Raw genomic sequence first — 26907 nt, forward strand, 5'->3', positions numbered from 1 at the left:
TCCAAGAGACCCACTGAAGCAGCCATCTATCTCTTCAAACTAAAAGCTTCAGGACCACTGAATTTAGCAACAAGCCAGCCGCATCACCAAACTCCACAGATTGTATACTCCTTTTCACTATGAAGTCTAACTCGACCAATTCCCCACTCTGTAACTTATTTGTGTGTGTGTGAACCTCTAATGCACGTGCATGTGAAAGTTGGCACCTAGTTTATTATTTTACTTAGTTTGGTACAAGTGCAATAAAGTTAACTTCTTCCTTTGTTAAACTCAAGAAAACCAGTCCGACTAGTTCTTATGATCATAGCAGTATGTAATCAAATACCTACTGAATTGCCCAGTACATCCTCTTTAAAAAAGAATTAAACCTGTTGTGGTCAAACAAAGAGAGGGAAAAGAGGGAAGCCCTTCTCACTTGATTGTAAATGCTCAAGACAGAAATTGATAGATTTCTGGATACTGTCATCATTGGATATTGGGGAAAAATGGCATAGAGGTAGATGATCAACCATGATCTGTTTGAATGGCAGAGTAGGTTCAAAGGGCCAAATGGCCGACTCCTATTTCCTATGTAATACAGACTTCACTACCTTCGAGTTCCTACTCTAACTTCCTCCCTAGTTCCTAAAAATCAGACCATAAGACATCAATAGCTGTCCTTATGATAATCACTCTCACCCAAGACTGGAAGATGAATGCTAAACAACAGGGAGGAAGGAAAGGTTAAACTGTGGTTAGAGGATGACTCATTCATTATAATGCTGGAAGAAACCATTCCGCCCGTTATGTTTGCGCTGGCTCTCTAAAAGCGCAATTTACCTCGGACCATCTATGTAACTGAAGTTACTGTTCACCATAAGGGAGGGTAAAAAAAGACAGATAGAGGTTGCTAGTTAAATATTGAGCCTTTCACTGCAAAGCTTCCTTTGATGATGACCGATAGTCATAAAGACCCGGATGGTAATAGAACCCGGATGGTAATAGAACCCGGAAGTGGGGGTCACCCTACGTCATATCCGGGTCAGTGTATAAAGGCTGGAGCAGGCCCGGGTGTGCGGCCGAGTTCGGGTGGAGAGGATGAGCCGGACTTTGGTGTTCGTATTATCCGTGTCCCTCGCGCTGGTGGCCAGAGGTTCGACGTGTCCGTGTCCGGACCCGTGGATGTGCCGGCCGGTGGTTGGGGAGAAGCCGTTCGAGGTCCGTGCCGTGGCTGTAATGGACGAGAGGATTTCAGGCCGTTGTCATGAGGCTGGACTGGACTGGGGGGTTCGGGCTGGGCTCGGACTGGACAGGAGTGGGGGGTTCGGGCTGGGCTCGGACTGGACAGGAGTGGGGGGTTCGGGCTGGGCTCGGACTGGACAGGAGTGGGGGGTTCGGGCTGGGCTCGGACTGGACAGGAGTGGGGGGTTCGGGCTGGGCTCGGACTGGACAGGAGTGGGGGGTTCGGGCTGGGCTCGGACTGGACAGGAGTGGGGGGTTTGGGCTGGACTGGACTGGACAGGAGTGGGGGGTTTGGGCTGGACTGGACTGGACAGGAGTGGGGGGTTTGGGCTGGACTGGACAGGACAGGAGTGGGGGGTTTGGGCTGGACTGGACTGGACAGGAGTGGGGGGTTTGGGCTGGACTGGACTGGACAGGAGTGGGGGGTTTGGGCTGGACTGGACTGGACAGGAGTGGGGGGTTTGGGCTGGACTGGACTGGACAGGAGTGGGGGGTTTGGGCTGGACTGGACTGGACAGGAGTGGGGGGTTTGGGCTGGACTGGACTGGACAGGAGTGGGGGGTTTGGACTGGACTGGACAGGAGTGGGGGGTTTGGGCTGGACTGGACTGGACAGGAGTGGGGGGTTTGGGCTGGGCTGGACTGGACAGGAGTGGGGGGTTTGGGCTGGGCTGGACTGGACTGGACAGGAGTGGGGGGTTTGGGCTGGACTGGACTGGACAGGAGTGGGGGGTTTGGGCTGGACTGGACTGGACAGGAGTGGGGGGTTTGGGCTGGACTGGACTGGACTGGAGTGGGGGGTTTGGGCTGGACTGGACTGGAGTGGGGGGTTTGGGCTGGACTGGACAGGAGTGGGGGGTTTGGGCTGGACTGGACTGGACAGGAGTGGGGGGTTTGGGCTGGACTGGACTGGACAGGAGTGGGGGGTTTGGGCTGGACTGGACTGGACAGGAGTGGGGGGTTTGGGCTGGACTGGACTGGACTGGAGTGGGGGGTTTGGGCTGGACTGGACTGGAGTGGGGGGTTTGGGCTGGACTGGACAGGAGTGGGGGGTTTGGGCTGGACTGGACTGGACAGGAGTGGGGGGTTTGGGCTGGACTGGACTGGACAGGAGTGGGGGGTTTGGGCTGGACTGGACTGGACAGGAGTGGGGGGTTTGGGCTGGACTGGACTGGACAGGAGTGGGGGGTTTGGGCTGGACTGGACTGGACAGGAGTGGGGGGTTTGGGCTGGACTGGACTGGACAGGAGTGGGGGGTTTGGGCTGGACTGGACTGGACAGGAGTGGGGGGTTTGGGCTGGACTGGACTGGACAGGAGTGGGGGGTTTGGGCTGGACTGGACTGGACAGGAGTGGGGGGTTTGGGCTGGGCTGGACTGGACAGGAGTGGGGGGTTTGGGCTGGACTGGGGGGTTTGGGCTGGACTGGGGGGTTTGGGCTGGGCTGGACTGGACAGGAGTGGGGGGTTCGGGCTGGAGTGGGGTGGGGACGAGAGTTTACCAGCCAAGCTCCAGCCAAGCTCTGAGGGAGATTCAGGCTGGAGAGGGGTCATTAGGGTGGCACAGTGGCCAGCACCACAGCCTCACAGCTCCAGCGACCTGGGTTCAATTCTGGGTACTGCTTGTGTGGAGTTTGCAAGTTCTTTCTGTGTCTGCGTGGGTTTTCTCCGGGTGCTCCGGTTTCCTCCCACAAGCCAAAAGGCTTGCAGGTTGGTAGGTAAATTGGCCATTATAAATTGCCCCTCGTATAGGTAGGTGGTAGGGAAATATAGGGACAGGCGGGGATGTGGTAGGAATATGGGGTTAGTGTAGGATGAGTATAAATGGGTGGTTGATGGTCGTCACAGACTCGGTGGGCCGAAGGGCCTGTTTCAGTGCTGTATCTCTAAACTAAACATAGTCCAAGGCTAAGGCTGTGACTCGGGGTCAGTGACAGGTGAAGGGGCAGCTCAGATTATTGTTGAAATGTATATGTTCAAATGTTAATCTTCCTATAGTTACAGCCTTTGTAAAATAGGACCAGCTGTAGTATTGGGCTGTGCAAAGATAATCTAGCAAGTGCAGCATCAATAAAATGTGTTTTTTTAATGCTTTTCCCATGTGCAGAGTTTTAAATGATGTGTGATCCAACTCTTACAGCCTCATACCATGGTTCAGGTTTGCAGTTTTCACACAATATTGATCCCCAAAACACCATTTAAAAATCCTGGAATCGCATGGAATAAAATTGTGATTTGACCTCGGTCATTGTAAAACTGGGACCCTGGTCATGATTAAACTGAATACAACATAGCAGATTTTTGAACAAATGTTGGTGTTAAATGTCTCTAACTGCTGTGTAGTTGATGAGGTTAGTATTTATTTCAGAGTAATGTTACTAAGTGGGCAGTGTGGCAGGAACAGGAGCTCCATCAATATAACCTGCAGACTAGATGTGTTCATTATCCCTTCCTTATCCTGTACCCTGGGGACAATTATATTGATTGGGAAAATCTAGATTTTTAATGTCTTTTATTTCCTTCATTACTGCAGCTGACAGTTTTATTTTTAATCAGGTCATTGTCTTTGATGTCGGAGGAACAGATTGGAAACATTATGACTGGTCTAAGATCACCACCATTGCAGCCTTTGGAAAGTTTGATCCTGTTCTTTTATGTTATGCTCATGCAAGTAACGTTCGAGTTGTCATGAAAGGTAACTCATTTTATTGCAAAAGAAAACAAATTGTACTATTGAGAATCACAGAAAGGAACATGCTGTACACAGCTTAGGGTTCACTATTCTGCATCTTCTTGACCTTGCAGTGCCTATGCAACCATTACAAGTAATTCTACAATTTAAAAAAAAATCTTGCACATACCTTCTATCTTGTCTGCCTCTTAGTCAACATTTTCCATTTATAAATTCCTGTGAAGCACTTTGGGGCATTTACTATGTTAAATGTGTTAAATACTAGTTGTCATTCACATTAGTATTGGGAACTGTGCGACAAGCTTGCATCCTCCCCACCAGCTTAAATTGCTTATAAAATATCAAATCCAAGTCACAAAACAAAAATTAGAACAGGGTGTATGATTTCACAATGGGAATTGAATTTGTTCTTGGGATGTAGGCATTGCTGGCAAGGCCAGCATTTATTGCCCTTGAGGTGGTGGTGAGCTGTCTCCTTGAACCGTTGCAGTTCATGTGTCTGTACACCCACAGTGACAGTGAAGGATTGATATAGTTCCAAGTCAGGATGGTGTGAGACGTGGAGGAGTGGTGTTCCCATTCATCTGCTGTTCTCATCCTTCTCGGTGGAAGAGATTGTGGGTTTGGAAGGTGCTGTTGAAGGAGCCTTGATGCATTACTGCAGTGCGTCTTGCAGATTGTAGGCACTGCTGCTATTGTGCACTGATGGTGGACGGAGTGAATGTCGAAGGTGGTGGATGGGTTGCTTTATCCTGCATGGTGTTGAGCTTCCTGAGTGTTGGAACTGCGCCCATCCAGGCAAGTGGGAGGGTATTCCATCACACTCCTGACTTGTGCCTTGTAGATAGTGGATAGGCTTTGGGGAATCAGGACGTGAGTTGCTGCCTGCAGAATTCCCTGCTCTTGTAGCCACAGTATTTATGCGGTTGGTTCAGTGCAGTTTCTGGTCATTAGTACTCCTAAGACGTTGGAGGAATTCAGTGATGGTAATGATGTGGGTGTCAAGGGGAAATAGATCTTCTCTTGCTGGATTTGTGAGCATGGAGAGGGAGTGGGGGTCCTGGGGAGAGATGGTGGGGAATAATTGAGAAGGCTGGTAGCATTCAGGAGGATTCTGGTTCTTGGTATGTGTCAGTTTTAGGGCTTGGGTGAGAGCTGGATCTAACATCTTGGGAGTGGGGATCTAATGGAAAACATGCAAATTCAAATTGCATCTAACTTACTTAAGTGGCAGTGTGATTGTTCCCTCAAGTTTCTGCAAGTCAGATGTCCTAACCACTGGTTTCTGGGTAGGTTAGCCCATTCCAATCCTCTGTTCTCACCCTGAGTATTTAAGCAGAAATGGTCTGCCTGTTAAAATTAATGGGCAAAAAATCATGGTCCAGGGCTGGTCGGGCCCTTTTCAGGTATGCACTTCTAATATATGCCAGGTGTGTATTAGTGAGTTTATCGACAAATACTGTCTTTAATAAACAAATTTCCAAATGGTTCCAAAAATACTCAGTTAAATCATTTATGCAGTTTCAAAGATTTTAAGATTAAACCTCAAATGGTTCGCAAAACAATTTAACAGAATATATACAAACAAAAGTGAACAATCTGTTTCTGACCATCAGCAAAAACATGCAAGCAGCTGTTAAATTTTCGACTATCTCTCATGATATTTCTGTTATGTGCTTCTGTTATTTGTGAAAAATAGAAAAGCGTAACTGTAATATATAAATTCATCACTTGCCTGAACACAAAGCTTTGAGAATTTAGTCTCCAGTTTCTTCCCCAGTTTTATTGGGAGGGAGGGGGGAATAAACTCTTCATTGCTCAGAATAGAAGCAACTTGCTCTTCAACTCCTCTTGATGCACAACAACTTTTACTAATATAGCGCCTTTAACATAATGAAGCGCTTTGTGCTGTTTTACAAGAGTGATTATCAAACAAGAGACAATGAATCAGGAGACCACAGCTTGGACCAAGTGGTAGACCTTTAGGGTGCATCAAAGAGGTTTAGGGAGGGAATTACAGAGCTTAGGGCCCAGGCAACTAAAGGCACAGTTGCCAATGGTGGAGTGATGAAAATCAGAGATGCACAAGAGGACATAATTAGAGTAGTGCAGTGATTGAGTTGTAGAGCTGGAGGAGGTTCAGCAATAAAGAGGCAAAGCCATGGAGAGATTTGGAAATCAGGATGAGAATTTTAAAATCAAGGTGTTGCTGGACCCAGACTCTTTGCATCCTGTGGAATTCTGCAAACTGTCCATACTGAATATATTGATGTGATTGGATTTTCTTTTTAACCGCAGTTAAGTTTTCAGTCAAAGTCCAGGTTTCTTGAGTCTGAGGCCATCAAGCAAAACCTTTAAAAGGCACAAAAGAAAATTAAGTGGACAAATTTAGTCACGTTATTGTGTAATCTGTTTTCTAAATTTTATTTTAGAGCCTCATTTTAGAAATTAATTGGTTACTGAGGAACCAAATAGCACTGGAAAAAAAACATTTCGGATGATGGTTGAAAAATCTGCTCTACATCACTTAGTGACAGTAGTGTGAAATACATAGCCACAGGCTATGTGCAAGATCCTAGTCAAAAGGTGATTGCACAGGCATCACCAGATATAAACACATTTAAATGGAAAAACTGTTGACCCAAAGCTTTGAACAGAAAGATGGTAGGACATGTTTTTAAGTAACCTAATATAAATGGGTGGAACATTTATTCCATGACAGCAATAATATGCCCATTTATGGCAGGGATGAGAAAGCAGAATGCAATTTAAACCAAGTCCTAATTGTGTCCAGAGCCTTGTCCTAGCGCACACGCTCCACTCTATTAACTCTGGCCTAATGAAATTTCTCCTCTTTCACCATCAATTTATGTATTTATTTATTTAGAGATACAGCACTGAAACAGGCCCTTCGGCCCACCAAGTCTGTGCCGGCCAACAACCACCCATTTATACTAATCCTACATTAACCCAATATTCCCTACCACATCCCCACCATTCTCTTAGCTACACTAGGGGCAATTTACAATTGTCAATTTACCTACCAACCTGCAAGTCTTTGGCTGTTGGAGGAAACTGGAGCACCTGGCGGAAACCCACGCAGACACAGGGAGAACTTGCAAACTCCACACAGGCAGTACCCAGAACTGAACCCGGGTCACTGGAGCTGTGAATCTGCAGTGCTAACCACTGCACCACTGTGCTGCCCAATGGCAGATCCTTCAACAGTTAACTGCCTTGAACTCTAGAATCTCCTTCCTGGACCCCTCTGCCTCGCTATTTCTCTTTTTTTGATCATCACTCTCACTCATTTGCCTCTGAGTCTGAAGGGTTTGGGTTTACTCCAGCATTTGACATGGGAGGGCATTACTAAGGGCGTGCTACGTTGCTGGAGGTGCTTTTTTTTTTCCTGATGAAGCATTAAGTAAAGATTCCACCTGCCTGTTCAGGTGGGTATAGAAGACCACATGGGCACAATTTGAATAAGAGCAAGGAGTTCTTGTATCCTGGGTAACATTCATCCCTCACTCAACACCACCAAAATACCAAACTTGTCCCTTATCTAATTTTTTCTTTGAGACCTTGCTGGCACAAAATAGCTGCAACATCTGTTTAGAAAACAAGTGTTTATACTGCGAAAACAGTTCTGTAAAGTGCCTTGGAATACTATGTTCTGTGAGTGGTGCTATATAAATGTAAGTTTCTTCACCCTTCACTAGGAGATGTACCAATAAGGGACATTATAGACCAAACTAACAGAACGGCTTGGATCAATAATCAAGTGAAGTTGGCAAAAAGTCAATTTATGGATGGAATTAATTTGGATCTGGAGGAAGCTGTTAAATTTCAATCTGAAGGATATTATGCACTAACTCAACTGGTTAACGAAACCACGCAAATCTTCCACCATGAAATACCAGGGTCTCAGGTAAAAGCATTTATTTAAAATGGGGATGAACAATTTAGTTTCAACTTAAATATAAAGGAACGTTGATTTTTTTTTTTCTGGATTATGTAAATTGAAATGGTGATTTTTCTAGCTGCTGTTAATTTATCATCTTGTTGCAAGGCTACTTGGACGATTGCTGATGGTTTTTAGTTTGAACCAACTTAATCTGAATATGCATGTTATGTCGGCCCCCAGCTGCCAAAAATGAGGCACGTTGGTTTTGTCATATAAACATTGATTTTTGAACTGTTGCTGGAACGAGGAAATTACTTGTTGAACAGATCAGCCGTGGCTGAAGAAACATTTGCATTCTAACAGATGGTGCTTGTGTAGACAAAAGACCATTCACTGGCACATTCAACCCACAATGGATGTTGATCACCGGACAGTGAGGGAGTGGGCAAGCGCATTCCAGGGTCTGCTGGGGTGATGCGATCCACAGGGGCCAGGGCTGGTTGGACCAGCTGGTCACATGACTGGCTGTTCCAGGGTTGTTTGAACGGAGAAAGACTGCTCCTGGACTGAAGATCTCTCCTGTCTGCTCCCATCTCTTTCTGAATCCACTGAAGACACACGAACCCCAAGAGAGAGAAGTCTCCTACAGTGAACATGGTTTAAGAAGAATATTAGGCCCCAATAAAAAGCAAGATCTGTCTACAATCAAGGACTCTACAGTGAGCTCGAAGAACCATAATGTCACGCAAGCTTCCACCAGCTTTGGAAACCACTGAAGGCATATGAACCCCAAGAGAGAAAAGTCTCCCACAGTGAACAAGGTTTAAGAAGAATACTGGGCCCCAATGAAAAGCAAGGCTACCTACAATTAAGGACCCTACAGTGAGCTCGAAGCACAGTTTATAAAAAAAATAAATAAAATAAAATACCCTCTTCGGAGATTGCCTCAAACCTCTCTATTTTTCTTCCCTTTTTCGTCTCTATTTGCACGCTAGTGTGGGCATGTTGTATATCCGTAGCCATTAACCGAATTAGTTTGTTTGAATAAATTTCACTTTTCTTTAAACTTAAAACCTAACTATGCTCGTTTCTTTGCCTTATAATTGGAAAGTGGTGAACAAGGATTCACTAAAGGGGGAGCTCCAAACAGTGTTTTAAAAATTAAACCCTGTTGCAAGAAGTCTAAGTGAAAACAGTAAAAGATCCCTAGACACCTTTCTCACCTGGTTATAACAGTGACAAACTGTTCAGATACTGCCTGTTTCCACTTTAGGTTTCTTCTCTTTTCTGTATGTATTGCATATGCATGCTAGCGTGGGTGTGCCGTGTATCCGTAGGTATTAACTGAATTAGAGTTTAAGTTTTTAAATAAATTTCAACTTTTCTTCAAACCTACGAAAACCTGTTTGTGCTGGTTTCTTTGCCTTATAATTGGAAAGCAGTGAACGAGGATTCACCAAGGGGGAGCTAAAAACAGTGTTTAATATTAAACCCTGCTACGGTAAGACTGGGTGAAGGCAGGGAGGGACCCCCTAGACACCATTCTCACCGGGTCGTAACAATGTGGCAGACTTGGTGCAGCACTTGTAGCTCAGAATTATATAAGTAACTAGAGGCCTAACTTTCATGGATGGCATTGTTCAAACTATAATGTCTCTAACTTCTTAGAATGATACAGCACAGAATGAGGCCATTTTACCCATTGTACTTGGGCCTGCTATTTGAAAGACTTACCCGAGTAGTCCCATTTCCCAACCTCTCTTCCCCAAAGCTCAACAGATTTTTTTTCCTCTTCACGTGTTCATCCAAATCCCTTTTGAACGTTGCAATTGAATGTGCTTCCATGTTTCAGGCAGTGCATCCCTGATCTTTATAACTTCTTTATAATTTTGAGAATAAAGTTTCTCAGGATATCTTCCCTGATCCCACTTGGCAATTGTCTGAAAATCAATGCCCTCTCGTTACTGACCCTCCTGGCAGTGGAAACAGTTTCTCCTAATTTATTCCATGAAGACATTTCATAAAGTGGAGAAAAACTTGTATTTATGGAGCACCCTATAATTTCCTTCGGAAATGCGACTGTTTCTACGCAATGGTTACTCTGAAATTAAGGGCAATTATGTAAACAAAAGACACTTTAATTGTTTATGGGATGTGCACAACCCTAATTACCCTTGAGAAGGTGGTGAGCTGCTGCTTTGAACCACTGCAGTCCATCTGGTGCGGTTACATCCACAGTGTTAGGGAGGGAGTTCCAGGTTTCTGACTGACAGTGAAGGAACAGCGATGTAGTTCCAAGACAGGATGGTGTGATTTGGAGGAGAATGTGCAGGTGGTGGTGTCCCATGCATCTTCCCTTGTCATTCTAGGTGGTAGAAGTCACAGGTTTGGAAGGTGCTGTTGAAGGAGCCTTGGCAAGTTGCTGCAGTGCATTTTGTACACATCGCTGCCACTGGTAAAGGGAGTGAATGTTTAAGGTGGTGGATGGGGTGCAGATCAAGCAGGCTGCTTTGTCCTGGATGCTGTTGAGATTCTCACGTTGGAGGTTCACCCATCCAGGCCAGTGGAGAGTACTCATTGCACTGCTGCCTTGTACCTTGTAGATGGTGGACAGAATTTGGGGAGTCAGGAAGCGAGTTATTCAGTGCAGAATTCCCAGCCTCTGGCTTGCTCTTGTAGCCACAGTATTTATATAGCTGGTCCAGTTACGTTTCTAGTCATAGAATCATAGAAAGTTTAAGGCACAGAAAGAGGCCACTTGGCCCATGTGTCTGTGTCAGCCAAAAAACGATCCACCCAATCATCCCACCTTCCAGCATTTGGTCTGTAGCCCAGCAGATGGTGGCACTTCAGGTGCATATCCAGACACCTTTTCAGTGAGTTGAGGGTTTCTGCCTCAACTACTCTTTTTCAGGCAGTGAGTTCCAGACCAGCACCACCTTCTGCGTGAAAAGGTTTTTTCTGATCTGCCCTCTAACTTTTCTACCAATCACTTTAAATCTATGACTCCTCGTCACTGACCTCTCAAGGTGAATCGGCCCTTGTTATGACCAGGTGAGAAAGGTGTCTACGGGTACCTCTCAGCCTTCAACTGGTTTTAATGCAACAGGGTTTAACTTTAAACGTACTGTATTTAGCTCCCCCTTGGTGAATCCTTGTTCACTGCTTTTCAATTAGAAGGCAAAGAAACCAGCACGCAGGTTTTCTTAAGTTTAAGAAAAGTTGAAATTTATTAAACTCAAATTCAGTTGGTGCCGACAACACGCACATGCTAAGATGCATACGTGATACCTGCAAACAGCCAGAAAAGAGCAGAAGAAAAATAAAGTGGAAAAGTTTGAGGCAATATCTGAGTTTTTGTTACGGTTCTTTGAGCTCACTATAGAGTCCTTGATTGTAGGTAGTTCTTGCTTTTCGTTGGGGCCCAGTATTCTTAAACCTTGTTCGCTGTAGGAGACTTTTCTCTCTTGGGTTCATATGTCTTCAGTGGATTCAGAGGCTTGAGAAAGCGATAGGAGCAGAGAGGAGAGATCAGTCCAGGAGCAAACCGTCTTTTTCAGTTTAAACTCACTCTGGCTAGTTCAAAAGACCCTGGAATAGCCAGTTAGTCATGTGACCAGCTGGTCTAACCAGTCCTGGTTTGTATCACCTTAGTCTCTGGAATGCTCCTCTTACACAATACCTGGTGATCAAGGTCCATTGTCATAGTCAGAGTAAAACAGCACAGAAACAGGCACTTCAGCCCATCGTGTCCATGCCGGCTGTCCAGCACCCAACTATTCTAATCCCATATTCCTGCACTTGGCCCGTAACCCTGTATGCCATGGTGTTTCAAGTGCTCATCTCAATACTAAAATGTTGTGAGGGTTCCTGTCTCCACCACCTCTTCAGGCAGTGCGTTCCAGATTCCAGCCACCCTCTGGGTGAATAAATGTTTCCTCAAATCTCTCCTAAACCTGCCCCTTGCCCTAAATCTATGCCCCCTGGTCCTCAACCCCTCTGCTAAGGGAAACGTTTCCTCCTATCTAACCTATCAATGCCCCTCATAATCTTGTACACCTCAATCATTTCCCCCCTCGGCCTTCTCTGCTCCAAGGGAAACAACCCTAGCCTTTTCAGTCTCTCTTCATAGCTGAAATGCTCCAGCCCAGGCAACATCCTGGTGAATCTCCTCTGCACCCTCTCCAGTGCAATCACATCCTTCCTATAGTGTGGTGCCCAGAACTGTACACAGTACTCCAGCTGTAGCCGAACTAGCGTTTTATATAGCTCCATCATAACCTCCCTGCTGTTTTATATTCTATGCCTCGGCTAATAAAGGCAAGTATCCCATATGCCTTCCGAACCACCTTATCTATCTGTGCTGCTGCCTTCAGTGATCTATGGACAAGTACAGCAAAGTCCTTCTGACTTTCTGTACTTCCTAGAGTCCTACCATCCATTGCATATTCCCTTGCCTTGTTAGTCCTCCCAAACTGCACTATCTCTCTCTCTTCTCAGGATTAAATTCCATTTGCCACTGCTCTGCCCATCTTAATCTCCCTGTAATCTAAGGATTTCGTCCTCACTATTTACAACTCCACCAATTTTCTTGTCATCTGCAAACTTGCTGATCATGCCTCCTATATTCACGTCTAAATCATTAATGTACACTACAAACAGCAAGGGTCCCAGCACTGATCCCTGTGGTACACCACTGGTCACAGGCTTCCAATCGCAAAAACAGCCCTCGACCACCACCCTCTGCGTCCTGCCACTATGCCAATTTTGGATCCAATTTGTCAAATTGCCTTAGATCCCATGGCCTCTTACCTGCTTGACCAGTCTCCCATGTGGGACCTTTTTCAAAATCCTTACTGGAATCCATGTATACGACATCTACTGCTTTACCCTCATCGATATATCTAGTCACCTCCTCGAAAAATTCAATCAAGTTAGACACGATCTCCTCCTGACAAAGCCATGCTGATTATCCCTGATTAATCCCTGCCTCTCCAAGTGGAGATTAATCCTGTCCCTCAGAGTTTTCCAATATTTTCTCAACCACTGATGTTGGACTCACCAGCCTGTAATTACCTGGTTTATCCTTCTCCGTCTTCCAGTCCTCTGGTACCTCTCCTGTGGCCAGAGAGGTTTTGAAAATTTGTGTCAAAGCCCCTGCTATCTCCTCCCTTGCCTCACATAACAGCCTGGGATGCATCTCATCTGGGCCTGTGGATTTATCCACTTTTAAGCCCACTAAAACAGCTAATATTTCCTCCTTTTCAATGCTAATATGATTAAGTATATCACAATCCCCCTCCCTGATATCTACACTGACATCATCCTTCTCCATAGTGAACACAGATGAAAAGTAATAATTTAAAACCTCACCTATGTCCTCTGGCTCCACACAGATTGCCACGTTGGTTCCTAATGGGCCTTACTCTTTCCATGGTTATCCTCCTGCACTTAATATACTTATAAAACACGTTAGGATTTTCCTTTATCTTGCCTGCCAGTGTTTTCTCATGCTCCCTCTTCACACTCCTAATTACTTTAAGTGCCACCCTACACTTTCTATACTCCTCTAGGGCCTCTGCTGTTTTCGGTGCTTGGGATCTGCGGTAGTTGTGGGTTGAATGTCAGGGAATGGTCCTTCGTCCTTCCAGGCAGTGTATGTTAATATACGAAAGTCTTTTCCAACCATATCTGATCTGTTTGACAAGTCATTTCCTTGCTCCAGCAACAGGTTAAAATCAATGTGCCTCATTCTTGGCAGTTGGGGGCCAAGCATGACAGCCCTTCACCTCCACTCTGTCCAGGCCCCTCAATTTTGTACATTTCAATCAGATCTCCCCTCAGCCTTCTCTGTTCCAAGGAGAACAACCCCAGCCTATCCAGTCTTTCCTCATAGCTGCATTTTTCCAGTCCTGGCAACGTTCTCATAAATCTCCTCTGCACTCTTGTTTTTTTTCTAGTGCAATTACATCCTTTCTGTAACTAGGTGACCAGAACTGCGCACAGTACTCAAGTTGTGGCCTAACCAATGAGTTATACAGTTCCTGCATAACCTCCCTGCTCTTTTATTGGCTGAGGTATAGTATATAAGAAAGGATTCCATATGCTGCCTTAACCACCTTTTTATGGACCTGTCCTGCTACCTTCAGGGATCTGTGGACATTCACTCCAAGGTCCATTATTTCCTCTACACTTCTCAGTATTTTCCCATTAATTGTGTATTCCTTTACCTTGTTTGATTTTCCCAAATGCATCACCTCACATTTCAGGTTGAATTCCATTTGCACTTTTCTGCCCATCTGACCGGACCATCAATACCTTTCTGCAGCCTACAGCTATCCTCCTTGCTATCTACCACATGGCCAATCTTTGTCTTCTGCAAACCTCTTGATCGTGCCCTCTACATTTATGTCCAAATTGTTAATATATACCACAATAAGCAGGGGACACAGTACTGAGCCCTGCAGAATACCACTGGAAATGGCCCTCTAGTCACAAAAACACCTGTGAACAATTACCCTTTATTTCCTGCCACTGAGCTAATTTTGTATCCACCTTGTAGCATTTCCCTGAATCCACTGGGATTTTGTTTTAACCAGTCTGCCATGTGGGACCTTGTCAGAAGCCTTGCTAAAATCCATGTAGAGCACATCAACTGTACAACCCTCACTTATCTTCCTTGTTACTTCAAAAAGTTCGATCAAGTTGGTCACACAAGATCTTCCCTTAACAAATCCATGCTGACTATCCTTGATTAACCTGTGCTTTTCTAAGTGACAGTTTATCCTATCTCTCAGAATAGATTCCAATAATTTGCCCGCTACTGAAGTTAGACTGACCGGCCTGTAATTATTCAGTCTATCCCTCGCTCCCTTTTTAAACAGATGTGCAACATTAGCAGTTCTCCAATCCTTCGGCACCACATCTGTATCCAATGAGGACTGAAAAATGATGATCAGACCACTATTTTCTCTCTCGCTGCTTTTAACTGCCTCACGTACATTTCATCTGGCCCTGGTGATTTATCAACTTTCAAGGATGTTAATCCCATTAATACTTCCTCTCTCCCTATGTTTATCACATCCAATACTTCACACGCCTCCTCACTACAATATCTGCATTGTCCCCCTCTTTTGTGAAGACAGATGGAAAGTATTCATTAAGAACAATACCAACAGCTTCTGCCCCTGCACGCAGGTTACCTTTTTTGGTCTTTTATGGGCCCTACTCTCTCCTTAGTTATCCTCTTACTCTTAATGTATTGTGCCATGCAGACCCCCCCCACTTGCTAAGTGAGTCAAATTAATTTTGTCATATTGATTTTTAAACTGTTGCTAGAGCAAGAAAATGATTTGTTAAACTGATCAACTGTGGCTGGGAAAAACATTTGCATACTAACAGTGCATGGAGGGACAAAGGGGTTATTCCCTGCTCCAATTTAACCCACAGTAGACTTTGAGCACCAGGTATGTATATATGTATGTGTGTAAGAAGACATTCCAGGGTCGGCTAAGACAAGAGAATCCACATGCACCTGGTCAGACCAGCTAGTCACATGACTAACCTTCTTGGCAACCTGGGTTTTTCTGAATTGTACAAAGTTTAAACTGAGAAAGACTTTGCTTCTGGAATGAGAAGCCCTCTCCTGTCTGTTCCCATCTCTTTCGTACATGCCTCTGGACCCACTGAGGACACATGAACTTCGAGAGAAAAGTCTGCTATGTCGAGCAAGGTTTAAGAATAATACTGGGCCCCAACGGAAAGCAAGACCTACCTACAGTCAAGGACTTTACTGTGAGCTTGAACAATAACCAAAACCATCTTCAGATAGTGCCTCAAACTTTTCCACTTTATTTCTTCTCTCTTCTGTCTCTATCTGCACGTGTGTATGCATGCTAGCTTGGGCGCGTCGCGTAACCGTAGGCGTTAACCAAATTAGAGTTTAAGTTTAATAAAGTTCAACCTTTTTTGCTTTAAACCTAAAACCTGTTTGGCTAGTTTCTTTGCCTTATAATTGGAAGTTAGTGTACAAGGATTCACTAACTGGGGGAGGGGGCTTAAAAAAAGTCTTTAAAAATTAAACCCTGTTATGGTAAAACCAGGTGAAGGCTGAGGGAACTCCAGACCCCTTTCTCACCTGGTCGTAATAATTAATAAAAATATCTTTGGGTTCACCTTGATTTTGCTTGCCAATATACTTTCATGCCCTCTTTGCTTTCCTAATTTCCTTTTTGATTTCACCCCTCCACTTTCTATACTGCTCTCGGCTTTCTGTAGTATTGAGTTCTTGGTGTCGGACATAAGCTTACCTTTTCTGCCTCGTCTTGCCTTGTAAGCCTTGGGACTCTAGATTTGGTTGTCCCACCCTTTTTCTTTGTGGGAACATGCATGCTTACTCTGAACCCCTTGAATCTCCTGTTTGCCTCCCACTGCTCTGATACTGATTTACCTTCATTAGCTGTTTCCAGTCCACTTTCGCTAAATCACTCCTCAGTTTAGTAAAATTGGCCTTGCCCCAATTGAGAACCCTAACTCCTGTTCTGTCTCTGTCCTTTTCCATAATTGTTAAAACTGACTGAATTATGATCACTACCACCAAAATGCTCTCCCACTGCTACTCCTTCCACCTGTCCATCTTAATTTCCTAAAACCAAGTCTAAAACTGTGCCCTCTTGTTGCACTTGCTACATACTGGGCAAAAAGTTTTCTCCTGAATGCACCTCAAGAATTCTGCTCCCTCAATTCCTTTCACACTAAAACTGCCCCAGTTAATGTTGGTCAGTGGTAACCCCCAGGATGTTTGTGATATTCAGAATGGTAATGCCATTGAATGTCATGGGGAGATTTAGATTATCTATTGATGGAGATGGTCATTGACTGCCATTTGTATGGCATGAAGCAGCCCAAGTCTGAATGTTGTACGTCTTGCTGCATGTGGTCACAGCCTGCTTCAGTATTGTCTGGGAGATGTCTATATTGTAGCTGCACTGGAACAGCTTGACTAGGTGGGGCTAGTTTAGGAGCACAAGTATTCTGTACTACAGCCAGGATATTGTCAGGGTCCAGGCAAGTGCCTACAGCCATGAAGTGAATCAATTTGGCTGAAGACTGGAATCTGATGTTGAGAACTTTGGGAGAAGGCTGAGGTGGATCATCCACTTGGCAGTTCTGGCTAAAGATGGTTGCAAATGCTTCAGCCTTATATTTGTATGGTAGGCTCCCCCATCATTGAGGATGTGGATGCTTGTCACACTTCCTTCTTGGGTTAGTTGTTGAATTGTCCACCCCGTTCATGACTGTATGCGGCAGGACTGACAGAGCTTTGATCTGATCCTTTGGTTGTGGGTTTGCTCAGCTCCAGCATACTGCTTCTGCTGTCTAGCATGCATGTAGTTCTGTGTTGGAACTTTACCAGGTTTGCATCTCATTTTGAAGTATGCCCGTTGCTGCTCCTGGCATGCTCTCCTGCACTCCTTGTTGAACCAGGGTTGGTCCCCTGGCTTGATGGTAATGGTAGAGTGAGGGAGATGCTGGGCCATTAGGTTACAGATTGTGGTTAAATACAATTCTATTGCTGCTAATGGCTGACAACAGTTCCAGGATGCCCAGTTTTGAGCTGCCAAATCTGTTCTGAATCTATCCCATTTAACATGATGGAGGATATTTTCAGTATGCAGATGAGACTTTGTCTCCACCAAGACTATGTGGTTGTCACTCCTACCAATACTGTCCCTAATGTTGGTGTTCTCACCACCAGCTGCAGGCCCAATCTGGCAGATATGCCCTTCAGGGTGCAGTTAGTAGTGCCACCGAGCTACTTCTGGTGATGGACATTGAAGAAAGATTGTGGTTATTTGAGGCCAGTCATCTCAGCCCCAGGACACTGCCACAGGAGTTCCTCTAGGATAGTGTCCATCTGTCCATATACATCAAGACCTGGACAACATTCAGGCTTGGGTTGATGTGGCAAGTAATATTCATGCTGCACAGGCACCAGGTAATGCCCTTCCCCAAGAGAACACAACCATCTCTCCATGACATTCAAGGGCATTACCATTGCTGAATCCCCCACTGTCAACATCCTGGGGGTTCCATTGACCAGAAACTGAACCGGAGCAGCCGCATAAATACTTTGGTTACAAGAGCAGGTCAGAGGCTGGGAATTCTGCATGAGTAACTCGCCCCCTGTTTCCCCAAAGCCTGTCCACCACCTACAAGGTACAAGTCAGGAGTGTGATGGAATACTCTCCACTTGCCTGGATGAGTGTAACTCCAACAAGACTTGGGACGCTCGACACCACCATCCAGGAGAAAAAGCAACCTGCTTGACCGGCATTCTGTTTACCACCTTCAGCATTCACTCCCTCCACCACTGGTGCACAGTGGCAGCAGTGTGTACCATGTACAAGATACACTGCAGCAACTCCCCACGCCTCCTGCGACAGCACCTTCCAAACCAGTGACCTCTTCCACTTAGAAGGATAAGGGCAGAAGACTCATGGGAACACCATCACCTGCAAATTCCCCTTCAAGTCTCTCTGATTTCGATCTATATCACCATTCCTTCACTGTCGCTGGATCAAATTCCTGGAGCTCCCTCCTTAACAGCACTGTGGGTGTACCCACACCAAATGGACTGCAGTGGTTCAAGAAGGCAGTTCACCACTTTTTTAAGGGTAGATAAGGATGGGTAACAAATGCTGTCCTTGCCAGCAACACTCATCCCATGAAAAGAATTAAAGTTCCCCAACTAGAGTACTTCTGCCCTTGCTACCCTCAATACTTCTAAGTTGTGTTCAACATGGAGTCCTGATTCATCAACTGAGGAAGGGCAGTAGGTGGTAATGAGCAACAGGTTTCCTTGCCTAATGCCATGAGACTTCATGGGCTTTGGAGTCACCCGAATACTCCCATTGGGTGATGTTTGAAGTAGACTTTACTGCAATGAGGTTTTCACCTGACATTGCTAATTTGGAGTACAGTGATTTAACTAATTTAGACTCATTCAAGCTTTGTAGTTACAAGTCCTGCTTTATGCTGAGTATCTGGTTTCAGCTAGGATATTGGAAGGTACAATTTACCTCCTAAAGCCACTGGGTCAGAGATCTAATGCACCATCTGATTGTTATCTCGAAACCCCCTGCAACAAATGAGTGCAGATATTGGGCAAAGATGCTAGTTAGATTTGCCTGCTGGCAATCTGTGTCTGGCCTAGCAGTAAAATACATGGTCACTTTGGCTAGGAACTGGAGCATGGTTAGTACTTTTGAGACCGCAACCCTTAGAATTGTTCTGTGATTCTGTAACCAATAGTTGCAGTACAGAAGGAGGCTATTTGGCCCAGTGTGCCTGCACTGGCTGTCCGAAAGAGCAATTTCCTCATGTCGTCTGCCTCTAATTTTTTTTCAGTCGCATTAAATCAGTGTCCTCTGGTTCTTGACACCTCTTCCAATAGGAACAGTCTCTCTGGCTTCTGTCAAGACCCCTCATGATTGTGAACATCTCTATTAAATCTCCTCTGAACCTTCTGCTCGAAAGAAAACCGCCTCAGCTTCCAGTCTATCCGCATAACTGAAGCCTCTCGTCCTCCGAACCATTCTTGTAAATATTTTCTACGCCGCCTTCAATGCCTTTGCTTCCTTCCTAAAGAGTGGTGCCCAGACACATTGGTATTTTATAAAGGTTGGCCATAACCTTTATTCCAAAAGGGAGGGAGACTGAAAGCAGGAAACTAACAGCACTGTGGGTGTACCTACCCCACATGGACTGCAGCGGTTCAAGAAGGCAGCTCACCACCACCTTCTCAAGGAAAATTAGGGTTGGGCAATAAATGTTGGCCTGGCCAATGACGCACACATCCCATGAATGAATAGAAAAAAAAACTACAGGCCAGTTAGCTTAGCATCTGTCTTGAAAATGTTAGAATCTATTATTGAAGACATTACAGCAGGGCATTTAGAAAAACTCAAGGTAGTCTAGATGGTTGAGGAAGGGAAATCCTGTTTAACCAATTTATTGGAGTTTATTGAAGTAGTAAGGTGTGCTGTAGATGAGGGGAAACCAGTGGATGTACTGTACTTAGATTTCCAGAAGGCATTTGATAAGGTGCCACATCAAAGGTTATTGCGGAAAATAGAAGCTCATGGTGTAGGGGGTAACATATTGGTATCGACAGAAGATTGGCTAGCTAACAGGGTCAGTTTCTGGTTGGTAAGATGCAACTGGTAGTTTGCCACAGGGATTAGTGTTGGGGCTTCAACTTTTTACAATTTTATATAAATGACTTGAGTGAGAAGGGACTGAAGGTATGGTGGTTAAATTTGCTGATGAGACAAAGCTAGGTAGGAAAGTAAATTGTGAAGAGGACATGAGGCTATAAAAGGATATAGATAGGTTAAGTGAGTAGGCAAAGATCTGGCAAATGGCATATAATGTGGGAAAATGTGAAATTGTCCTCTTTGGCAGAAAGAATAAAGAAGCATATTACCTAAATAGTGAGAGGATGCAGTGGGATCTGGGTGTCCTAGTGCATGAATCGCAGTATGCAGGTACAGCAAGTAATTAGGAAAGTAAAAAGAATGTTGACATTTATTGCAAGGGGATTTGAACACCAAAATAGGGAGGTTATGCTTCAGTTACACAGGGCATTGGTGAGACCACATAGTACTGTGTACAGTATTGATCCCCTTATTAAAGGAAAGATGCAAATGCATTGGAAGTAGTACAGAGTAGGTTTACTGGACTAATACCTGGAATGGGTGGGTTGTCTTATGAGGAAAGGTTGGACAGGCTAGGCTTGTATCTGTTGGAATTTAGAAGAGTAAGAGGTGACTTGATTGAAAAATGTAAGATCCTGAGGGGTCTTGACAAGGTGGATGTGGAAATGATGCTTCTCCTTGTGGGAGAATCTAGAACTAGGGGTCACTGTTTAAAAAAATAACAGGTTGTTTGTTTAAGATAGATGAGAATTTTTTTCTGAGGGTTGTGAGTCTTTGGAACTCTCTTCCTCAAAGGGTGGTGGAAGTAGAGTTTCTGAATATTTTTAAGGCAGAGGTATATAGGTTCTTGATGAGCAAGGGGGTGAAAAGTTATCAGAGGTAGATGGAAATGTAGAGTTGAGGTTACAATCAGATAAATCATGATCTTGTTAAATGGCGGAGCAGACACGAGGGGCTGAGTGGCCTACTCCGTCTCCTAATTCGTATATTCGTATGCTTTGTTTTTGTACTCTATATACCAGCATCTGTACGCCTTATTAACTAACTGCTCCCTCAACTTGCCCTGCCACCTTCAATGATTTGTGAACATATACTCCCAGGTCCCTCTGCTCCTGCACCCCCTTTAGAATTGTACCGTTTAGTTTAGAAACATAGAAAATAGGAGCAGGATTAGGCCATTCTGCCCTTCGAGCCTGCTCCGCCATGCATTATGATCATGGCTGATCATCCAACTCAGTAACCTGTTCCCGATTTCGCCCCATACCCTTTGATCCCTTTAGACCCAAAAGGTTTACCCCATATCCTTTTGACTATAACCCCTGGTTCTGGACTCCCCCACCATCGGGAACATCCTTCCTGCATCTACCCTGTCAAGCCCTGTTAGACTTTTATAGGCTTCTATGAGATCCCCCCTCACACTTCTGAACTCCAGCGAATATAATCCTCACCGACTCAATCTCTCCTCATACGTCAGTCCCATCAACCCAGGAATCAGTCTGGTAAACCTTCGCTGCACTCTCTCTATAGCAAGAACATCCTTCCTCAGATAAGGAGACCAAAACTACTCACAATATTCCAGGTGTGCTCTCACCAAGGTCCTGTATAACTGCAGCAAGACATCCCTGCTCCTGTATTCTAATCCTCTCTCTATGAAGGCCAACATACCATTTGCCTTTTTTACTGCCTGTTGTACCTGCATGCTTACCTTGTACGAGAACACCCAGGTCTCGCCACATATTCCCCCTCCCCTCAGTTTATAGCTGTTAAGATAATCTGCCATTTATCCACATTATACTGCATCTGCCATGCACTAGCCCACCCACTCAACTTGTCCAAATCACCCTGAAGCCTCTCTGCATCCTCCTCACAACTCGCCCTCCCACCCACTTTTGTGTCATCTGCAAATTTGGAGATATTAGTTAGTTCCCTCATCTAAATCATTAATGTATATTGTGAATAACTGGGGTCCTAGCACGGATCCCTGCGGTACCCCACTAGTCACTGCCTGCCTTTTGTAAATCCATGCTGACTCTACCCGAATCTACCACTGTTCTCCAAGTGCTCTGCTATCAATTCTTTGATAATGCACTCTAGAATTTTCCCCACCCCTGACGTCCGGCTGACTGGTCTATAATTCCCTGCTTTCTCCCTACCTCCCTTTTTAAATAGTGGGGTTACATTAGCTACCTTCCAATCTGTAGGAACTGTTCCAGAGTCTATAGACTCTTGGAAGATGACCACCAATGCATCCACTATTTCTAGGGCCACTTCCTTAAGTACTCTGGGATGCATACCATCAGGCCCTGGGGATGTATCCGCCTTCAATCCCATCAATTTCCCCAACACCATTTCTCTACTAACAGTAATTTCTTTCAGTTCTTCTCTCTCACTAAACCCTGTGTTCCCCAACATTTCTGGTATATTTCTGTCCTCCTTTGTGAAGACAGAACCAAAGTACGCGTTTAGTTGGTCAACCATTTCTTTATTCCCCATAATAAATTCCCCTGTTTCTGACTGTAAGGGACCTACATTTGTCTTCACCAATCTTTTTCTCTTCACATACCTATGTTCCCTGCAAGCTTGCTCTTGTACTCTTTTTCCCATTCTTAATCAATCCCTTGGTCCTCCTTTGCTGAATTCAAAATTGATCCCAATCCTCAGGTCTGTGTTTTTTCTGGAAAATTTGTATGCCTCTTCTTTGGATCTAATGCTTTCTCTAATTTCCCTTGTAAGCCATGGTTTGGCGACCTTTCCCGTTTTACTTTTGCGCCAGACTTGGGCTGGTAAGTGGCAACATTCGTGCCACACAAGTGCCAGGCAATGACCATCTCCAACAAGAGAGAATATAACCATCTCCCCTTGACATTCAACGGCATTACCATTGCTGAATCCCCCACTATCGACGTCCTTGGGGCTACCATTGACCAGAAACTGAACTGGAGTAGCCATATAAATACCGTGGCTACAAGAGCCACGAGGACAGAGGCTAGGAATCCTGAGGCGAGTAACTCACCACCTGACTCCCCAAAGCCTGTCCACCAGATACAAAGGTTAGGAGTGTGATGGAATACTCTCCACTTGCCTGGATGTGTGCAGCTCCAACAACACTCAAGAAGCTCGACACCATCCAGGACAAAGCAGCCCACTTGATTGGCACCCCATCTACAAACATTCACTCCCTCCACCACCGACGCACAGTGGCAGCAGTGTGTACCATCTACAAGATGCACTGCAGCAATGCACCAAGGCTCCTTAGACAGCACCTTCCAAACCCGTGACCTCTACCAACTAGAAGGACAAGGGCAGCAAATACATGGGAACACCACCTGCAAGTTCCCATCCAAGTCACACACCAGCCTGACTTGGAGCTATATCGCCGTTCCTTCACTGTCGCTGGGTCAAAATCCTGGAACTCTCTTCCTAACAGCACTGTGGGTGTACCTACCTCAAATGGACTGCAGCGGTTCAAGAAGGCAGCTCACCACCTTCTCAAGGGCAATTAGGGATGGGCAATAAATGCTGGTCTGGCCAGCGTCTCCCACATCCCATGAATGAATTAAAAAAAAAAAAAAAAACTGGAATAAACAATTGTTGCAGTTCATCCATACGCTCTTTAAATGTTTGCCATTGCCTATCCACCGTCATCCCTTGAAGTTACGTTCCCCAATCCGTCTTAGCCAACTTGCACCTCATACCTTTGTAGTTTCCTTTATTAGAATTCAGGACCCTTGTCTCAGAATGAACTATGTCACTCTCCATCTTGATGAAGAATTCTATCATATTATAGTCGCTCATCCCCAAGCTGTCTCGCACCACTCGATTGTCAATTATTCCCCTTCATTACACAATACCCAGTCTAGGATGGCCTGTTCTCTAGTTGGTTCCTCAACATATTGGTCCAGAAAACCATCCTTTATACACTCAGAGTTCCTCCTCTACGTTATTGATTAGTTTGATTTGCCCAATCTATGTGCAGATTAAAGTCACCCATAATTACAGATGTTCCGATATTGCAAGCGTCTGTAATTTCCTGTTTAATGCCATTCCCAACATCACCACCATTGTTGTGCCTTTCCTTGTTCCTCCTACCAAATGAATCATTTCATACTTCTCTGCATTAAATTGTATTTGCTGCGGACCTGCCCATTTCAGCAGCCTGTTTATGTCCTCTTGAAGTTTATTGCTATCCTCCTTGCAGTTCACAATACTGTTGAGCTTTGACATCTGCACATTTTGAAATTGTGCCCTGTACACCCAAGTCTAGGTCATTAATGTGGATCAAGAAAAGCAGTGGTCCCAACACTGCTCCCTCCGGAACCCCACTATATATCCTCCTGCAGTCCAAGAAACAGCCGTTCACCACTACTGTTTCCTGTCATTCAGCCAACTTGCTGCTGCAGTCCTTTTTATTCCATGGCTTTCAACTTTGCTGCCATTTGGTCACAACTTGATGCCTTTAGGAGATGAGAAAAAAGTTGAAAGAAGATGGTGCGTGAGTATTGGGGAATTAAACCTGATTAATATTTTGATAACCTAGAATCAATAGGATCCTAACACTACTTTTTCCCCCCAACTTTTATTTTCTATTTTGTGCAGTCAGGTTCACTGTAGAACTTCTACCCAATTAAATTTACAGCTCCCATGAATCATGGAGTGCTTGAAAAGCCATATAACTACTTGTGGTATCCAACACCAGATATAAAATAAAATTTGCTTATTTGGCCCTTAGGTCTCCTTTGATGTGGCTTGGAGTCCAGACTGCATAGATGGCCGATGCTATGATTATGCAGCAATTGCAAAGTCCTGTGACCTTTTATTTGTGATGTCCTATGATATACAGAGCCAAATTTGGGATGATTGCATTGCAAAGGCAAATGCTCCCTATAACCAGACTTTATCAGGTATGTGCAATAAGACTTTCTAGTTCAGGATCTGCCTGTCCTATATCAATGTTAATCTAAGACTGTCTTTTCTTATGTCCCATTTAGGTTACTATGCTTACCTCAAACTGGGTATTCCTTCCAGAAAGCTTGTGATGGGAGTTCCATGGTATGGTTATGATTATCCTTGCCAGAACTTATTTGAGGTAAGCTGTTGGCATTGTCGTGGAAGTATTTTTTAAAACTAAAGGGGGGCTGTGTGCTTTTAAAACTGAGAGCAGTTTTTAAGATTCTATGGGAACAGTGTGCGAGCTGAGAATGAGGCAGAAGGCGGCCTAGACAATTCTCAATTGAATCTCCAATCATAGAATAAGAACAAAAAGAACGAAGAAAATTACAGCACAGGAACAGGCCCTTCGGCCCTCCAAGCCTGCGCCGATCCAGATCCTCTATCTGAACCTGTCGCCTATTTTCTAAGGGTCTGTATCTCTTTGCTTCCTGCCCATTCATGTATCTGTCTAGATACATCTTAAAAGACGCTATCGTGCCCGCGTCTACCACCTCCGCTGGCAACGCGTTCCAGGCACCCACCACCCTCTGCGTAAAGAACTTTCCACGCATATCCCCCCTAAACTTTTCCCCTCTCACTTTGAACTCGTGACTCCTAGTAATTGAATCCCCTACTCTGGGGGAAAAAGCTTCTTGCTATCCACCCTGTCTATACCTCTCATGATTTTGTACACCTCAATCAGGTCCCCCCTCAACCTCCGTCTTTCTAATGAAAATAATCCTAATCTACTCAACCTCTCTTCATAGCTAGCGCCCTCCATACCAGGCAACATCCTGGTGAACCTCCTCTGCACCCTCTCCAAAGCATCTACATCCTTTTGGTAATGTGGCGACCAGAACTGCACGCAGTATTCCAAATGTGGCCGAACCAAAGTCTTATACAACTGTAACATGACCTGCCAACTCTTGTACTCAATACCCTGTCCGATGAGAGAAAGCATGCTGTATGCCTTCTTGACCACTCTATTGGCCTGTGTTGCCACCTTCAAGGAACAATGGACCTAAACACCCAAATCTCTCTGGACATCAATTTTCCCCAGGACTTTTCCATTTATTCTATAGTCCACTCTTGAATTGGATCTTCCAAAATGCATCACCTCGCATTTGCCCGGATTGAACTCCATCTGCCATTTCTCTGCCCAACTCTCCAATCTTATCTATTTTCTACTGTATTCTCTGACAGTCCCCTTCACTATCTGCTACTCCACCAACCTTTGTGTCGTCTGCAAACTTGCTAATCAGACCACCTATACTTTCCTCCAAATCATTTATGTATATCTCAAACAACTGTGGTCCCAGCACGGATCCCTGTGGAACACCACTGGTCACACGTCTCCATTTTGAGAAGCTCTCTTCCATCTATTGGAATATTGGGCAACGTGCTTTTATACTTGGATGCAAAACATGAAGACCTCCCCAGACTTTTCACAACATTGAGTCTGTAGGGATAAGCTGGGATGTACAACCTTCGCCCTACACTTGATATAGGGGACTCTATCCTGACTGCTTAAGTCAAGACAAACCGGCCCAAGTAAAAGCAGAAATCCAATATATGCTGGAAAACCACTTAATTGAACCTAGACAAAGAAGCTTGAGCCCTAGTGCATAAACCTGACGGGCAGCCAGAGGTCGTGATCCATATTGGTACTAATGACATAGGCAGGAAGAGAGATGAGGTCCTGCAGAGTGAATATAGGGAGTTAGGCAGAAGGTTAAAAAGCAGGACCTCGGGAGTTGTAATCTCAGGATTACTCCCTGTGCCATGTGCTAGTGAGGGTAGGAATAGGAGGATTAGGCAAATGAATGCGTGGCTGAAGAGCTGGTGTAGGCGGGAGGGCTTCAGCTACTTGGGTCATTGGGACCTCTTGTGCAGAGGTGACCTGTACAAGAAGGACTGGTTGCATCTAAACTGGAGGGGGACCAATAT

At 44.9% G+C, this 26907-nt stretch overlaps 1 protein-coding gene across 1 annotated transcript in view; it reads left to right on the forward strand.

Annotated features, from left to right (window-relative positions):
• The first annotated feature begins 1004 nt into the window (after positions 1-1004).
• The window catches only part of LOC137372641 (di-N-acetylchitobiase-like), a 53754-nt gene continuing 27851 nt past the window's right edge, over positions 1005-26907 (forward strand). Inside the window, exons 1-5 of the mRNA XM_068036613.1 lie at positions 1005-1197; positions 3774-3912; positions 7629-7837; positions 24761-24932; positions 25020-25117. Of these exons, the coding sequence (XP_067892714.1) occupies positions 1078-1197; positions 3774-3912; positions 7629-7837; positions 24761-24932; positions 25020-25117 (738 nt within the window). The 5' untranslated portion in view covers positions 1005-1077. The remainder of the gene's footprint in view (positions 1198-3773; positions 3913-7628; positions 7838-24760; positions 24933-25019; positions 25118-26907) is intronic.

This window comes from Heterodontus francisci, chromosome 8 (assembly GCF_036365525.1).
Source record: "Heterodontus francisci isolate sHetFra1 chromosome 8, sHetFra1.hap1, whole genome shotgun sequence".
Classification (NCBI taxonomy): Eukaryota; Metazoa; Chordata; class Chondrichthyes; order Heterodontiformes; family Heterodontidae; genus Heterodontus; species Heterodontus francisci.